We start from the raw sequence: 19,838 nt of genomic DNA on the forward strand, positions 1-19,838 counted from the left end.
CTTCGGTATATTGATATTATTGTTTTTATTTTTAATTTAACAGGTGCTAGAATGCTTTCTAGTCCGCCGCCGCCGTTAATGACGTCTGACGACGATTCCTGCTCGCCCCGACCCACGTCATCGTCTTCCAACAACAAGTACCACCGCGGCGAAGTCGGGTCCCGGCCCGAATCTCCCGTCACGAATTTCAGCCGGTACTCACCTCCACTGGACCTGACGCCCAAGCATTCGTCAGCCGCCGCTGTGGCCGCCGCAAATCACATCATCTCGGCGTATCTACCACCGTCGTTTGGCGGGCTGATGGCCAGTGCCGCAGGTGCCGCTACCGGATCTGTCATGTCCGGTCACGGGCCGTCTTTTGGACCTGCCGGTAAGTAAGACGTGACGACACCGCACCCAGAGAAAAACGTCGATCTATATGATAAATTCATTGTTCAATTTGATAAATATATCATTACTATTGAATCTATGATATATTTATCAATATGATTATTTTTTTTCTTATCTTGAACAATAATTATTCATAAGAATAATTATTTTGTTCGTATTAATAAAACATTATCATAAATCCTTGATAAAATTTCTCTATCAAAATTGATTGAGGTTTTTCTTTGGGTGCGGCAAAGACGACATTTCCAACCTTTCTTTTTGCACAATTCGGCGAGCAACAAGAACTGGGTGGGGTCAGACTGGGTTTTTTTGTAAAATTCAAAAGCGTCTCTTTACAGTAACCGAGGATCGTTTGTACGTGTGCTCGTTTAGTCAGGTTTTAATCGAATCATCGTCATCAATACAAATTGAATGTCGTACGGTATTGTGTGTGAAGTGTACTCTACACGAAAAAAAAAGAAAAAGTCATACGCGCTCGGCGTCCGAAATAGACGTTAATTCTTTCTTTAATTTATTTCTGTTCTGTTATGCGCATGGTTTTTTTTTTATCCGTTCCATTGTAATGGCCGGACAATGTACCGGGTCGGGATAAATTGCACGCACTTTTTGGCACTACGACGAATGCTGCTGCTACTGCTACGGAGAGCGCGGCTCGTCGCATATACACCATAGCCGGATACCTACTCCTCCACATCCTTCTCCTCCGGTCGTAGTAGCATCGGCATTATCATAAGCAGACGTCAACGAGCGCGCTAGCAGCAAAACGTGACAATGTGCATTGACATTTAAACGGCCGAAGAATTGTTCGTCGTCGTCAGGTTTTTATATTTAGACGCCCCGCCGCCGTCACCGTTAATCGAATCGAAAATGAATCTCGAGTATTTCTTTTTGCCTATAGTACACGTGGCTCGCAAACTCTAGACGACGAACGCGATACACGTCGTCGATACATATAATTATTTATATGTATATATATATATAAAATGCACGATTGAATATTTCGTTTTGGGCACTGCGACCACAGGGAGTATTTATAACGTACAAGAGTCTGGCGTCTAAACGTTGCGACACGAAATTAAAATAAAACGATTTGCAGAGATATTAATGACTGAAGAGAAAATACGAACGAATTTATAATTGAATATGTATACGAAAATATTTTGTCTAATTTTCAATTACATTACACGTGTTTTATTTTAATATGTACTTTGCATATGGTTTTTTACATTACGCAGTACTCCCAGTGTACCCATAACGACGACAATCTAATCGCACAGCCGCGGTGCATCTTTCTGACACACACTCATATCGTGTCATATTATCTGCACGAGGTAAAAAATGTTGAGCGCTCGTCTAGTGTGTGTGTGTACATTGATCTTAACGGCATCTGATTTTCTCGAAAGCCGTTTCGTTTTCCTTGGGTAAAGTTTGTCGGTGGGTCATCTCTTTCTATGCATTTTACACGATGAGACGCGTTCGAAATTTTTTTGGCATTGCAAATAAAACCCCAATCGGTTTTTAACACAACCACCCGTGTTAGTATAAACGTGTGCATAGTTTCGTTCGTTTAGTGGGCCATTGGGTTCATCGGACCGGACGTGTCGCGGGAGGGTGGGCTGTTAGCTCGATAATTATTGCAATCACTGGTAATGAGCGAGAGATAACCCTATGGCGTCTAACAAACTCGCCCTACAAAAACGATCGCGGAACAGACCTTCGACGAGTACCCCGCCGAACACACGTTTCATTTTTGAATCTTTCACGTTTTTTGAAGGATAGAGAGAGTAAAAAACGTTTTTTACCCTTTACAAAAAAAAACTCGACCAGCTCCGACGTACCCGAAACGTATCGGGTAGTCAGGTCAGATTCACGTGTAAATATACAACAACACCTCAATCGCCACCGCCCCCCGAATGTATGTTCTGGTTATTTTTAAATTACAAACACGATTAAGGCGCGCGATTCCCGTTGGGATTTAATGTTGACGAACGGTGAGAGGGGGAAGTGCAGAACCCGAGGAAACAAACATAACGCACTCGAATTTCCGGCGTTTTTAGGATTTTATGAAATATTATCGGTTTAATATGGTTTTTTTTTTGGTATATTTCAGCGACCCGAGGAAACACCACGTGCAACATCTGTTTCAAGACGTTCGCGTGCCACTCCGCACTGGAAATTCATTACAGGAGTCACACCAAGGAGAGACCGTTCAAATGCACTGTTTGTGACAGAGGATTTTCCACAAAGGTACGACCCGTATTTGCATTCTACAATACCAGACTAATGTATAATATCATACTCGATAGGTTTATACGAAAAGTTCGTATAATATTAACGTAAATGTAATAAAAAATCTTACTTATATTTAGAGTATATATATTTATAAACGGATAAAATTATGAGCTCTGTAAACTTTCTATACCATCATAATATTAGTGTTCCTAGTAGTAAACTTCCTCGCGTGTATCGACGGCATATTTCGGATAGAAAGACTCGCACGTTCAACGAAATACAAATTATGGATTCTCATTATACCGAGAATAAATATTTGAGGGCAAAATATCATTTTTTTCTACCAATTCAGTTACACGGTCACTGTACTAGATAACGACGACGCAATGCCACCGATATCAATAGGTAATTTCTATAAGATTTCTCATAGACGCGGGACACACAAACATTGATGTCGTTCATTCGGAAATGATAAAAAATATCTTTGGCCAAATCCGATTTTTCCATTTGTCATAACCGGTTTGCGAAAACGAATCGTTCCTATTCCGTTTCCACTAATATCCAACACGTCATTATTCAACTTTTGCCATTGAAATTTTTTGTTCGTTTTAGAGTCAGGCGAGTTATATATAAATATAATTTTTTTTTCACTCCGTTTTAATGAATCATTATACCATAACACATTAATATAATAATCCCTAGTTATTTTTCATTCGATAGCGTATCGTACGCGCACACGAATTGCAAAATATATAAATATAGAATATAATTTATATACATTAAGAATATGTATATAAAGTATATATACTCTTATATATAGTAACTATGTACTACTGTCGTCGCGCATGGCGAGACAACTGCGGTTTTTTTTTTACTTTTATATTGATTTTCTCTTTTTCCTGTCGATTTATACGATCGGGTTTTTTTCGTACACGATTCGATGGGATGCGCGCATTTAATAACGTATCCCAAGAAAAGAGATGTGCCACTTCCGCGTAATGGTTGTGTCTCGATGTGTATACGGAAATGTACGTTTACGTTTAGTAAAAAAGTACCTTAGAGATCAATGTGTATACACATAACATCATTGGTCGTATTATTTGAAATTATTTCCACTCGAAATGATGACGGGATTTTTTGGTTAATATACCAACACATCATCGTCGTCATACACGGAAATGAATTTTTCTTTTTTTTTTTAATTGAAAACAATAAACGTGTGACGGTTTGCATGCGTGATTAGACTTTCGGCCGGATTTACGCCTTTTACCATCCTTTTATCGTTATTATATTGATGCTACAACACCTATCGTTGGGTGTGTTATCAACTCCACATTAAATATTAAAAATCTCGATGTCCAACGCGCGTGTCACAAAGTTTCTCCTCCGAATACTCCTGTCCAAGATCACAACGGTCAACACCTCGTCCTATCGACCGCGCATCGAGTCTTGTTACTATTGAAAAACTAAATTTACCTTTCTTTTACTTTAAATCGCAACACGATACTGAAAGACAACCGGACTAACTAATGCGAGCCCTTAGCTCGACCGACACTAGACTGTAGCGCATAAAAACTGAAACGGACACGCGAGAATTTTCCATCTCGATGAACAACAAAATTTGTTTTAATTAACAGCTTTGAAAGTTCGTAAAATTTCAGTATGAATTCTGCACGTGTTGCAGGGTAATATGAAACAGCACATGTTAACGCATAAGACTCGTGACATGTCTACCGGTGGCGGCAGCTCAAGCGGAGTTTACGATGTCAACTCCACCAGTTGCGGTCACGACGATACGGCCAGTAACACAAGCTCCGAAAGCCGAGACACTCAACATCATCATCATCATCAACAGCAGCAGCAACAGCAAATGATGTTCTTGTCGGCTGCCGCAGCCGCTGCGGGCGTCAATCACGTAGCGATACCGTCCAATTCATCAGCGGCGGCAGTGACCACCGGCGGTGTCCATTCGATCCCGATCGGCGTGCAAAACTCCGCAACGGTATCGGTGGCGAACGCATCCACCTGCACGCCGCCGACCGCCTCGTTCGACGAATTTCCGACGACAACGGCGGCGACCATTGTTGCCGGTGTCGCAGCGGCCACAACTCAACCGAAACCTATAGTCTTGCCACCGATTTCGGTACCGTCACCGTTGTCTTCGTTGACACCGACGGTTACCGTTGCGACAAATGGCGGCGTTCAAAACCACAACAACGTGAACAGCAGCACCGGCAACGTCGTCATCGTTAACAACAACAACAACAATAATAATAATAACAATAACAACGTCAGAAAGGGCGAATGTCTATCGTTATCACCTAAACGTTCGTTGCCGGATTCCGATATCGGTCTACCGATACCCAAGAGACAACCGAGTGAGTACCACCATAACCTCAGAATTTATTTCATCCATCATAGTAACTCACACGATTGTGAGCGAATTTTTTTTCTTTTGTAAAACAATTTTTTTATATGAGACATTGTGCCAACACATGAGCATTAACATAGATAGAATATATATAATATGTTTTTACTAATACGAGTAATTTTCTAACATAGGTTCGCCGAAACATTTATGTCACGTGTGCAACAAAAACTTTTCATCATCGTCCGCTCTCCAGATACACATGAGAACTCATACGGGCGACAAACCTTTCCGATGCACAGTTTGTCTGAAAGCGTTTACCACCAAAGGCAATTTAAAGGTAAGAACGGTGGTAATCGAAACATAGTCAATTACTATATGATAGCCCAAAAATCATCATATTGGACAATGTCAAAAAATCAAATTTAAATTTTGTAACGTAATAGAATATATATCTGATTTTTTAAAATTGGCTGTAACGGTTCTTATATATATATATATACCGTGTCACGATATGCGTTCGCTAAATATTTTCCAAATCTAATGCCTAACTCGTTCGTATTGCAGGTACATATGGGAACGCATATGTGGACCAACGGAACTTCTAGAAGAGGTCGGAGGATGTCTCTGGAGCTGCCGCCGCCCTTACAAATGACCAACAGCGGTGGCGTCAAGGAAACGGACTTTATGCAGAGAAGGCCTGACATTTACTATCATCCTTTTTTGCCCGGCCCGTTTCTGAACGGCATACACCAACAAAAGGTACATGCGAGTAACCGGTCCGCGGCGGCAGCGGCAGATCTGTACTATCACGCCTAAAAAAAACGACGACCGACACAGTCCGAGTGGAGAGAGAGAGAGAGAATCGAAACAACGGGTAGGTGTGTGTAGCGTACGACCGAAATTACAGACGAGAAGATTTGGCGAGATGTGGGAGAGGAAAATAAGGAAAGGGGAGGGACGAGTCTGAGAGAATAGTGTAGAGACGGGTGGGTTAGTCTTTAGTATTGCAAGAGGACAGGGACCTCTCGCCGACCTCCAAACCTATCCACTAATCTCTACCAGTCTTAACCTTTGCGCTTGATGCGGACGACTTGCCTAAAGGGAGAGATCGTACGAGAAATTCAAAAATGTTGCCCCCCCGGCGCCCGACAAACACGAGTACGGTTAACCCTTTTTAAAAATTCTCGCGAGAAAGAACACATCACTCAGATCCTCAAATCCTCATATGCCCCTCCACCACACAGATGTCTATAATCTTCGGGGTCGTTCATTTTCCGATAGAAATCGTAGTAAAACGCTGATAGTCCTTCGATGATCTAACGAATTTTTATTTTTCTAGATAAACGAGATATCGGTCATACAAAACGTGAACAGCAACGTGAGCAATCGTATTTTGAGCGGATTCGGTAATTTTGGAGGTGCCGTCGCATCGTCGTTTGCTAGTGATTTGTTGCTGAATAAGACGACAACGGATTCAGTAACAGATAAACAGCAGCTCTCGCCGCCATCATCTCACCGCCATCCCTTCGTCGATCACCATCATCATCGGCTACACCAGCATCATCAACACCGTTTGAGCACGCCGCCGTTGTGGGATTTGCAGTACGACGGGCGAACGCCCGCTACCGTCAACATCGAGTCCGTTGAGGCGGCCGCGGCCACGGCCGAAGACGAAGATGACGACGACGACGATAGGGATCATCGCCGTCGACGCCACCGACAACTCGACGATCACGCGTCCCAATCGCCGCCACAGACTCCGCCGTCAATTTCTCATACCAACCATATCGGCCAGAATCGCACCGAGGGCTTGGCCACATAACATTTTCTCGAATATTTGCGTTTTAACCGGTAAAACTCAAATGTTGGTCGCGCACACGGTGACACACAACGTCTGGTCATCGCAATCTTTACACACGCCGAAGGTGATAACATCAGGTTACCACTACTACCGAACGGGTTACAATAGATGTAAAACACATCCGCACTATATTTTTTCATTTTTACTGTTAGAAATATACTGTGTATAACAATTTTTGTAAGGTCTAGAATAAAAATTTTAAACTGATAACTTCTATCGACGAGATTCGCTTTTCTTTTCATAGTCGACATCTTTGAAAATCGTTATTTGTGTCGATTTTGTTTTAAAACCATTTGTTTCTTCATTATACTCTACTAATTAAACATGAAAAAAATCATATTATATGCACCCGTCTACGAGATTTTGACAAATCCATATAATTTTCTTATAACTATTTGTAAAAACCTCGTGGAACGCCGTCGTATAGTACGATACGCGCACGAACGTTACATTGTTTATATGTTTGTCGTTTACGGTGTATCAACTATGTATTGTTGTTATTTATTCTTACGATTTATGAATTGTCAAAAATCGATGAGATTGATTAATATTTAATTAATTCTGTATCAAAACGTCGAGTTTCTTTGCTTTCTTAGATTTTAGTAATTTTTCCGAAACCTAAACCATATTTGTATTAATTGCTGATATCTATCACCACTATATGTATTTACCTCTTAATTGTAATATTATAAATTATTATTTATGTAAAAAAAAAAAAAAATGATATGTGTGTATATATGATTGTATAGTAAATATTGTAATATCATTATCTAATAAAATAATTAATTATTATATACTTAAGTAATTATTATCATTGTGTTTGTATAATAATAATAATTGAATAATTATAATTATCAGCAATTGTTTTCATTTATAACGATTTTGTAACGACTAATAGATAAAATAATGTTACTCTAAACGGATTCGTACTAATTCGTCTTAATATCATGTACCAGAATTAAGGTGGTAAACGTGCGAAATGTACTCTAATTAATAATGTGTAATATAAAATGTATTATAGTATTCCGATGGTATTTGTAAAAGTACAAATACATACGCGGTGAAATTTGCACCATCGGAACTGTTGTGTTGTAATCGGACATGCAAAAGTTAAATTAAAATAATAATTTTTTTTTTGAAAGACACAACTTTATTTTACGGGTTTAGAATAATTTTTGTATTGTTGACAATGTAATTGAGGACGCGATACAAATGAATATAAATATACCTTTTTTTCTAAATAAAATATTATTATTATTATATTGTAATTATTATTAGTATTGACAAGCTATTATTGTAAATGTTATTATTTATTGATGAATGTTCCTAAAATTACTAGTCCAAAAAAAATGAAAAATTTTATAAAAAAAAAATAATAATAATGAAATGATTTTACACGCAAAAGCCTATATTGTAATTTTTATCGATTTATGTATAAATCAAAATATTGTAATAAAATTTAGAGTTGTCACTGAATCTCACATGAATTGTAATAGATAGTTATAGTTGAATTATATTTATATACATATATCACAATTATATAAATAAATGTAAATACGATATTATAAAAATTGCATCACTCATTGTTAAAAAACCTCGCGATTAGGAATTCTTACGATATAAGATTTCTGATTGGTTCTAATTTTCTTAGGATTAAGTTTAAGATCTTCGGTCCTTTCAATAACTGCTTTCTATTGGTTTTGCGACTATTGGTTTGCCTCTGCTGACATCATCTCTGTGGTTCACTAAATGTCCCGTTTTCACATTAAGATTTTCAATTTTAACGATTTTTCTACGATAAGCTGTTAGTTTACGCTTTTGTTCCGATAGGTTATTCGTAGAATCCCAAATTTTCGTCCCAAAATCGTTTGTGGTTTTTTTATGTTTTTATCCATATAATTCTTAGTCGAGAAATAAAGGCCCATCACAGCACAATTTGATACTGTGATAAGGCTCAATAGATCTGTGGTGTGCCAGATGCTATAGAGGATATTAATGGTCACTTTACCTTTCAGCTAAGTGTCTTGTGACAAGGCCAATTCTTGAGTATGGTACTATTGTTTCGAATCCACATTTTTAATCTGATGACTGTCAAATTGATTGAATACAATGGAAATTTTTACGGTATTCTGGATTTATATTGGGTATTCAACATGCTCCTCATGATTATAGTTTCGTTGCAAACATACTCAATTTGATATCGTTGGCGGACCGTAGAATTAAAGCAGGTCTAAAATTTTTAAATGGATTACTCGATGATAAAATTGACTCAACCTATTTCCTATCATTAATTAATTTTAAAGTCTCACAGAGAAATTGACGTTCCTATTTTTCATTTTTCACTCCAGTTATCCAGTATTTCAGAAGTTATTGACAATTTTATACCTAGGAGGGAGGAAGAGTACAGTTAGGAAATGTCTAGTGATAAAAATATCAGTATCCCATCTTCACCTTCACCTATTACTTTTAATTGTTAATAATGGATAAAATACTGATAAAAAAGTTGTAATTGATTAGTTATTTACTTAATTACACATAATTTTCTATTTTATAACAATTTAAATATGTATGTTGCCGTATAAAAAAATTAACTCTATAAAACGTTAAAGATGAACATAAAAATATTTTATAGTTAATAAACCATGACACATGTTTAACTAATAAAAGAAAAAATAAATAAAATTTGCAGAAAATTATTTTTCTAAAAATAATTGAGTGGATAGCGTTAAAAAAAATTGCTATATGTGCAATGTTTAAAAATAACAATTATTTATAATCGACGAATTAAATATAAATACACAGCCTAACCCAATCGTTATTTACTTATTTTTGTATAAAACGTGGTTGATCCAATATAAAAATTTAACAATAGTTACAAAAATTATACATTTATCATCATTAGAACAATTACATAATGTATATCAAATTAATAAGCCCTGCACAGGGGGGTCGCGGCACAGTGGTGACGTGGCATAGTTATTATCAAGTATAATGATATCTGACAGTGATTAAAATCACTATAAAAAAAAACGCTTTGATGCAAATCTTTAGATAGTGTTTAATTTAAAAAAAATTGTGGATTATTCCAAAAGCTACATGATCTGCTAGTTCCTTATTAATATCCTGATTAAGATAAAGTATGCCGAATGAAAAAGGGNTAAAAAAAATTGTGGATTATTCTAAAAGCTACAAGATCTGCTAGTTCCTTATTAATATCCTGATTAAGATAAAGTATGCCGAATGAAAAAGGGATTATTAAAAAATATTATTTCTCATAAAAAAATTGTGTTGATCGATACACTTTTCAATCAGTTATAATATAATAAAGTTAAAAATAAAAAATATTAAATCAAGAATTTTCACACAAAAATAGCATTCCGGTAGCTATTTTCACTATGAAGATAAAATAAAGTCAGAAATTTTTTTTTTTTATAATAAAGTATATTACATAAGCTTTAATTTAAGATATATATAAAAGTGTCAATATTTCCGGAACACTTTCAAAAGTTAAGTTGAAAAATTTAATATTTTGTGAAAAAGTTGTCATTTTAAATCCCCACCTTAGTGCAATTTTAGGGTCAAATTTATAAAAAAAATATACTAAATGTAAGGTAATAATATTATGCATCTATATAAAAAAGAATTATATTGATATGTTCTTTTTTGAAAAAGTTATGGCACTTTTAAGTAAAAAAAATTGAAAAAATTTCGAAAATTAGCGATTTTTAAATTTGTAATTTTTTTGGAGGTTTCCCCCATTTACGGGGAACGAGGGAAATTTTTTCAATTTTTGAGGGTAATGTCTTCGACTAGATACGATTTGTGATCTTTTGACGTATCATTGAAAGAAATCGGTTCGGTGAGAACTGAGAAAAAGTGGTAACAGACACAAAAAAAAAAAACACATCATAGTAAAACCATTACCTTCTCAGCTTCGCATCGAAACAGAGCACAGCAATGAAAAAGAAAATGTAAGTATATGTATACAAACACAAAAAAAATTCGATTAAAAAAAGAGGATGGCTAATTTTATCATTCGCAGAATCGAACGGTTAGTTGTATTCCTGGTGAAACGAAAAAAAAGAAAGAATGGATATATGGAACGGGAATTGAAAACAGAGATACGAAAATTTAAAAACTACAACAGTTCTAGAAAATCAATACTAGCATCAACTAACATACGGAAAACAAAGTAAATGCGCTTCCTTACTTCTATCAGCTAAAATCAATAGATTTAGCTTCTTAAATACCAGTATGTAATCATGCATAGTTTTTTTTTATTGTAAATAAATTACAATTTTTTTATTTTTATTGTATGTTGATTGTTGGGTTTTTAATATATGTAATTTAGCTTTATATCTTTCTTCTAAATTATCTGCATAACTTTTTGCATATTCCTGATCAATTACTTCACATATATACAAATGTCAATTTAAAGGTAGTCATACCAATAGAACGTTGATAAGAGATATTTAAGGCAATTTGAATTTTAGGAACTACTTAATACCTTTTTTCAGGCTTGTCAATATTTAACTTAAACACTTAGAACTTAGAAAAATTGAATTATATAACCTCTAAATTTGTCTTTTACCTCTAGGAACTCCAGGTATTATTTTCATATGTTGGTCAGAACGATATCTATTGAAATTTTCTGATAAAAATAACGCTCCTTTGTCTGTTACTAGTCTAACTGGATTTCCAAATATAGTTTTAAGATTATTCAACTTTTACTTAACTTCTGTTGAAGTAACTCTTCGAATAGGGTATGGCCAGCAAAACTTACTAAGGCAATCTTATAAAGGATTCTTAGACATCTATTACAGAAAAATTATGTTTATATCCATTCGGCATTAGTGCTAATGGCCCAAGAAAATTAATATGAAAGGTATGAAAAAAGTTATTATCAGTAGCATCTCTTAGAAGTAACATTGCTCCAAATCCATGGATTCTAGCATCTGTGTGTACTTCTGACTCTGTTTTTGAGTTGAAAGTATGAAGGATTTTAGTCTTTAGTTTTTTTTTCAACATATTCATAGCAAAATGCTTATTAGATCCAAATATAATTGGAACATCTTTCTTCAAAAGATCACTCAATGACAATGTTATATAATGTTGAATAATAAATTATAAATTCCAAGAAATAACCATCTAATCCTAAAAAACTTTGCAGCATTTTGGCTGTTCTAAGTATATTGTAATGTTGCAGAATTTGTACTAGTTTGTTTTTATAAATCTTATCAGTTACTGGTGTGTGCATTAGATGTAAAGGTTTTTTGATAGTATTCTTTGGGATAACCTCCACCAGTTAACCGTTTTGATATATTTTATCCTATTTTCATCAGCTGACCGTACACTGTGCACCTGTAATAATATTCTTGTACTTCTCCCCAATGACCTTATTCAAAGTTCGCATTACGATGTTATGACGACTGATTTTTCTTCTTAGCTATACTACTGAGGTGACAAGTTGTTTGTCTTTATGTTTTTTTTTATGGCGAAAACCACGTTCTCTTTTTAGTTTTTTTTGTCCTCCGACTTTTTTCTCTTAAAAATAAAACGTTGAGTTGATCAGCTGCTACTTTTTGTTCCTCAACGTGTCAAATTCTCTTCAGTAGACAACTGCCTTTCCAAAGGTATGGGCGATAAGGCATTCAAGATAATAAAACGATTTTTCAGCGAACATTGAAATAGGTCAACGTTTTTAAAAAACAATGATGGAAAAGTTATAAGTGATGAAGAGGAAAAACTAAAGACGTGGAAAGTTTCATAGAAAAACTATATGGAAACGAGCAAGCAGACACGATACAATTATCCATTACGAGGCGAGAAGATATGCAATGCATCACAGGACCACCTATATTAAGAGAAGAATTTGAAATAACCTTAAAAGAACTTAAAAGTAATAAAGCACCTGGGATAGATGAGTTAAACGGAGAACTATTAAAGGCATTAGATGAGTATAGAAAAGATATTCTGTTTAGAATAATAGGAAAAGCATGATACTGGCATCATTCCGAAAGATTTCGAGAAATTCATTATAATGCCCATTCCCAAGAAAAAGAAATCAGAGAGATTCGAAGAATACAGAACAATTATCTTCATAACACATGCNTATTATAATTCATTATAATGCCCATTCCCAAGAAAAAGAAATCAGAGAGATTCGAAGAATACAGAACAATTATCTTCATAACACATGCTTCTAAGATTCTCACAAAAATAATGAACAAAAGAATAGAGTCAAAGATAAATGAAAATTTAGCTGAAGACCAATTTGGTTTCCTGAAAAATAGAGATACTACAAAGGCGATATATTATGCTTAAGAATAATCATAGAGAAAATGTTTAGAATCAACAAACCACTGTTTATGCCTTCTTAGATCTGAAAAAGGCCTTCGACAATGTTAAATCAACAATAACGATAGAAAATAAAAGAATAGACAATAAAGATAGAAAAATTATACATAATCTGTACATCAATGAAATCGCACTTATAAAAGCTGAAAAAGGTAACAACCAGGTGGAGGCTAAAATTGCCAATGGGGTAAGACAACGGTACAATCTATCACCTACCTTATTCAATCTATATATAGAAGAAGCCTTAAAAGAAGTAAGAAAAGAAAATATTGGGGGAGTAAAGATGGAAGGAATACTTGTGCCAATGTTGTATTTCGCGGACGATAATGCTGTAATCGGAGAAAGTGAAGAAGACATAACTAACATGCTCAAAAAAATGAACGACACACTTAAAGAACAATACATGAAAATAAACCAACGGAAAACCAAGATCCTTAAATGTAGCAAACAGCAGATGTATGCAAATATAACTCTAAATGAAATATTGCTGAAGACAGTTCAAAGTTTCACATACCTGGGGAGCAAAATTACAAGCGATGGGAAAAGCCATACAGATATAGTATATAGAATAGCGCAGGCCTATTGTAAAAAGATAAATCTTTTTACTTCAAACAGAATTAGTCTGGACACCAGGAAAACACTTATAAAAAGCTTTGTGTGAAGTGTAGCTCTATATGGAGCAGATACTTGTACAATAATGAAGGCTGAAAAAGACAAAATAGAAGTCTTTGAAGTATGGTGTTGGAGAAGAGCGCTACAATTTTCAAGGACGATAAAGAAAAAAAATGATGAGGTTTTCAGAAGAATGAATACCCATAAATCAATATGGAATACGTTAAGACTGAGGAGAAAAGCATGGATCGTACAATTAATAAGGAATAGTCCTTGGATAACCATAATAATAGAGCGAAAAATCGAAGGGAAACTTGGAAGAGGAAGACCCAGAACTTCATTTCTGAAGCAGGTGATGGAAAATACCGGAATAGGAACATACTTGGAGACAAAGAGGATTATAAGTGTCAGAGACAAGTGGAGAGAAATATCAATAATTATTTAACCAATCTTCGGATTGAAAAAAAAAGCGTGTTAACCAACTAGGCTGTTGTTTTTTTTTTTTTTTTGAAAAACAAAAACGTCGAGACATGATAGGACGAGTAGTCAGTCGTGGCCTACGGTGGGCCGTTAAACTTGTTGTAGTGTCTCTTCAAGAGGTCATCAATCAATTAACAACAAATATAAATAAAAGCATTTGTACCCCTTCATTATGTTGTGTACGTGACCCTTTTTTTTCTTCTTTTTTTTATATATTACATATTACATTTTATATTTTACATATATATTTTAAAATGATATATATAAATTTTAAATAATTTAAGAAAATATTATTATATTATACATGGCCTATGTTTTTTTTTCATACTTTTCTCTCATTTTTATTATCAGTTGTCTTTTTTTTAAATCAAAACCTAATAGCTCCGTCAACGAGTACTATTCTTGCAGTGTTCCCCTGGACAGTGGATAAATAGTAGGCCCTCTGATTTGGCTGAAACCTTACAATATTTTTAGTTCTTTATTTTAGTTTTACCTGGATTTGCTCTATTAACTGAAGCCTGATAGTCTAAATACTCAATTATACTATTAAGAAAATAACATTTTCTTCACTTAGTGGTTAGACCGTATTCAGGTGCAAGATCTAATACTAATTTAAGTCTTCTGATGCCTTCATGATATTGGACATAATAATTAAGTTATCCATATGCAATAAAAGGATATTATTTTAATTGAATCATAAAAAATATAATTGATATACCTTTGAAAAACTGGGAGTGGCAAACAAAGTCTAAAATGCATTCTTAGGAATTCATATTAAACACCTATAGTTACAAAATTTGTATACTTTATACTTTCCTTACCTAAGAGCACATGAAATTTGCATTTTTTAAATCTTAAGTGAATATTGATGAACTTTGAAGCTTGTTAAGCTTATCGCTATAAGAAGAATTGGGTAACTTTAATCAATAAAGTAACGATAATCAATACATAATTTTAATGAACCATCTAATACTAACACTAATACTACAAGGCTAGTATAGCCTGAACTACTTGGTCTCACAATACCATCAGATAACCATTCTACAATTTGTTGATCAACTGTTAATTTCTCTCTGGCGCTAATCTCTAGGTCTTTGGTAAACAGGAATAACTCGACATAATTTTAGTTTTCATAAGTTCTACTTTAATGGCTCTTGGTTCATAAGAAGTTACTATCACCCTGATAACTGTTCAAATTTTTTTACCCTACATCTATCACAAGTTTCTCAGTTTATACTGATATTAAACATAGGCATAGTTCTTTTGGTGATAGTATTGAGTTTTTTCAACATTTGATACAATTTTAAATTCGGCATTGTGTTAGAACAATTTCTTTCCAATTATTAAATCACAAAATATAAAATTGTCAGAAATAGTATACAAATCAATTATATACTTTGCTTAATTAACCACTAATTCTCCAGTAACTTTGTATTCGCTAAAAAATTAGATTCACCAGGTCTATTTATCATCACACGACAAGTAGATTTCTTAACATTATTCAACTTGGACAAAAATGATTGTCGGTACAAAATGAGTTGCTTCCAGTATCTCTTATTAGGGTAAAAATATTATATCAAAGAAACTCAATAGTTTTAACTATTATGTTATTAGTTGGTTTATCATCTCATTTTGATCCTATTTGTAAAGTGACTTCTTATTGATACTATTAACTTAAGCGTTTTCTATATTGTTGTTTACTGCTTTTTAAGGACATGCAAATAATATGTGTCTAAATGAATGACAAATAAAAGCTTTTTGAGCCTTTGTCAGTATCTGAGCAGACACGATATAAATGTCCTTAATCACCATAGTTAATACAGCATGCAATTAGTTGGAAAATAAGTAACTTTTGTACAGTTAATTGTTTTCGACGCTCTCACCTTGACTATATTTATCTTGTTTCCTGGACTTAAATTTTTCATATGTTTCTGCTTTAATTTGAATTCTTTTAAAACTTATTTATTTCTTTATCTCTGATGCCATCAATAATATATTGAATAAGAGAATCAACGGACGATTCACCTTGTAGAAGAAAGATTATTTCCTGTTGAGGGGTTTATGAAAAATTTGAAGTGTTATTACTTTTTTAAGGGTCCATTATTGTAAAACTGAAAGAAACTAGTGACCAAAAAATTTTGATTTAATTTGAGTTTAAAAAAGTGTCATTATTTAAATTTGAAAGCGAGACCAGATAAAGAGATTTTTTGGAAAATCCATTCAAGGATTGTTCGTTGATTTTTAAACAATTGGGAAGAGATTAGAATATCATGAACATAGGTATGGACATCATTAAGGAAAGGACAAGGGATAGCAACATTAAAAACAGAATTAGAAATTTTGAGACCAAAACGTACAACACAAAATTGATAAGACCTGTCATCATATAAATAACTAATATTTTGGCAAACAGAAGGATCAATATGGATTTTCCAATAGAGTGAAGTAAAATCAAGAGAGAAAAAAACATTTTTATTATTAAATTTAGCCAAATTTTCATCATACGATTCTTTTTGTAAATAAATAAAGTTGAGACGGAGTACTATAGGAACCCGCAAAGAACAAACTAGGATAACTAATAGAAAGATCATTTACGTGACCTTAATAACCTACATTTTGGATTTGGATCGAGACAGAGTACTGAAAGAGCTGTAAATATCTTACAGAACTCCATTGTCTCATTATACAAGAAAAACTCTACTTTAATAGAAAGGAAAGGTACAGGGCAGGGTGTAGCTTGGTGGAACACTAATCTGCCAAAATTAAGAAAGAGTTCACGTATGCTCTAAAATAAAGCAATAAATCAAGTTTGGAACAACACAGGGAATCCTTTATGGACACCTAAAGGAGCTAAAAATCTACATTGAAATAGTCGAGTAAGAGAACACTGGAAGAAGTTCTGTGAAAAAATAAAACAACTCCCTATGGCAACTAGACTTCTGCGATCACCAAACAAAATTATCGAAGCAATACTAATGCCAGACAATAATGAAACATTATCACATTTGCTGAACAAACACCTTCTTGGCTCTTAAATTAACAGAGAACAGTCATATGATACACAGGATAAACGATAGACTTGTGCTGATTGGAAACTAACCAAGAGAGTGATAATCCCGAGTGAAATAAATGGGCAATAAAATCCTTTAGAAGTTTCAATGCTACAGGCTGGGATGAAATTTTCCATGAATATTTATAAGAAGTGTCAGAGCTAATCGTCCCCAACTCTGCAAAATATTTAGAGCATGCCTTGCCTGTGGTTATCAACTGGACAGTGTGTTAAACAGGGATATCCCTAGTCTAGTTTTTAACTCGATAATTAAAGAGTTAAACAGATGCTGTTACACACAAGCCTATGCGGATGACTTAGTTATAGTAGTGGTGGGTAAATTCCCAGACACTATAGTTTTTTAGACTTATCACAACAGAGACTAAACACTATACATATATCGTGAATCTGTTAATCCTAATAAAGTATATAAAGTTATGTTCACAAGGAGGGGAATAGGACTAGACAGTCTTGGCACGCTTACTCTAAATGGACAAGAAATTAACTTGAAATCAGAAATAAAATATTTAACTATTATCTTAGATACTAAGCTGAAATGGAAATCACATGTTGAGTCAAGAGTCAACAAAACCACACTGTGCACTTGCAGCAGAGTCCTGAGAAAGAAATGGAGTCTTAAACGAAGAGTTATGTATTGGCTGTGCACTTCAGTGATTAAACTTATGATCTTATACGGTGCCCAGTCTGGTAGACCAGAACAGCACTCGTTACCTCCAAGAAAGATCATAGTCGCATAAAGAGAATGGCTACCATAGACATTACTGAAGTATTAAGAACTACAACAACGGTCACATTAAAGGCAACAGTCGGATTACTTCCTCTACATCAAGTTAAAGCGCACGCCAAAGCCATAGTACTAAGATTTCACAACTTGGGTACTTAGACTATGGAAAACGACAAAGCCGAACAGGGTAAAATACTAAAAGAGATAGACCAGGGAATTTTAGAATACTCCTTAGGCTATATCAAACCGTTTTAGAAAGACATACATACTAAGTGGAAATCACCACACGTAGAAAATGGAATATTAAACACCTGGTTGAGAAAGGAGGATTTGTAATTCATACAGATGGATCCAAAAAATTAGGAAAGGTAGGTGATGGCATTTAAAATTAAAAACCTCGAATAAATATCAGTATGTCAATGGTGGTAAATCACCCTCTGTTTTCCGAGCAAAGGTGATGACGATACAGGTGGGGTTTTAGAAACTGCTGGTTTACAAAAGAAAGATATCTTAAGTAATAGTCAAGCGGATATGAAAACACTGTAACGATAAAGTTAATTCTAAGCTTGTCCTTAAATGCAGAGAAATTTTAGAATCACTATCGAAGTTCAACAAAGTTACACTAGCGTGGGTACCTGGAAACAACGGTGTCACTGGATATTAAAAAGCTGAAGCTGTAGCTAGGAAAAAAACAGAAAATACCTATATTGGGCCAGAACCAGTGGTACGACCCACTAAAAATTGCTCAAAGCGTTAACCAATTTGTGCAGAGAAGAACACAGGAAAATCTGGAAGTATTTGGTAGTATCTAGATAATCTAAAATGTTTATCAAGACTACTGCTGAGTGATCTTAATAGCATGATTAGACTTCACATAAGCCCTTTGACTGGTCTGCTCACAAGACATGGTCACTTATTTAACACATTTTTACGCAAGAGGGGTCTCGGAATAACCCTTGTACAGGAAGTTAGGAGTAGAAGAGGAAGACACATTTCTCATAATATACGAATGTAAGGTCTTTTCTACACTAAAATCAAACTACTTGAGTAACCTTTTCCTGGAAAAAACGATATCAAAAACCTAAGATTCAGAGAGATATCTAATTTTGCCAGAAAGACAGGACTCTTAGGACATCCACGGGGAGTCACTTGATAGTCCACCCTTTATACAATATAGGTATATTATTGCAACAATTTTGTGTGTAAACCGAATCAAGGCAATTCAGTATGATGTGTGCACAATGGACCAACAAGTCTGAGTGCATGGACATAACTAAAACTAAAACTAAATTTACTAATATATAGAGACAATTTCCAAGTAATTTTGATATTCCATTCAGTAATCCTATGTATTCATGTGTAGCAATCGTTGGCGCGATAACATAGCTCTCGCGTATTCTCATGATATTTTTGGCAAATCTTCATTGTTTTTTTGTATTTTTGGTGTCTATCTTTTCATTGTCTTTTGGTAAACAAGTGTAATTGTTTGCGTACTTGTCACTTAACCTGGTGGACAGATTTTGGACGTCGAAAAATACGTAAGTATAATATTGTATATCAAATTTTTTCTTTCTTTATATTTCAGGCTCGGCTCTTTGCTTTAATTGGTGACTCATATCCTTCGATTTGGCTCAATCGGATGTATCCAATACGTGCGAATTATACACTAAAAATGCCCCAACGAGGCTAGAATCGAGAGAAAATCTAGATTTTTTTTAAATTTTATTTTCAATTTTTGTTG

General features: G+C 34.6%; 1 protein-coding gene across 2 annotated transcripts in view; it reads left to right on the forward strand.

The window, feature by feature from the left end:
- LOC126897332 (sal-like protein 1) overlaps positions 1 to 8,398 on the forward strand; it is a 47,002-nt gene extending 38,604 nt beyond the window's left edge. The window contains exons 3-8 of one of the 2 annotated variants that reach the window (XM_050670862.1): positions 44 to 370; positions 2,501 to 2,637; positions 4,322 to 5,000; positions 5,185 to 5,330; positions 5,558 to 5,752; positions 6,333 to 8,398. In XM_050670862.1, coding sequence (XP_050526819.1) covers positions 44 to 370; positions 2,501 to 2,637; positions 4,322 to 5,000; positions 5,185 to 5,330; positions 5,558 to 5,752; positions 6,333 to 6,815 — 1,967 coding nt within the window. In that variant the 3' untranslated portion in view covers positions 6,816 to 8,398. Of the gene's footprint in view, positions 1 to 43; positions 371 to 2,500; positions 2,638 to 4,306; positions 5,001 to 5,184; positions 5,331 to 5,557; positions 5,753 to 6,332 lie in introns of both variants that reach the window. The other variant, XM_050670861.1, reaches the window with a different exon arrangement.
- Positions 8,399 to 19,838: the final 11,440 nt, after the last annotated feature.

The sequence above is a fragment of the Daktulosphaira vitifoliae genome, unplaced genomic scaffold (assembly GCF_025091365.1).
Source record: "Daktulosphaira vitifoliae isolate Bord-2020 unplaced genomic scaffold, ASM2509136v1 Scaffold_2, whole genome shotgun sequence".
Classification (NCBI taxonomy): Eukaryota; Metazoa; Arthropoda; class Insecta; order Hemiptera; family Phylloxeridae; genus Daktulosphaira; species Daktulosphaira vitifoliae.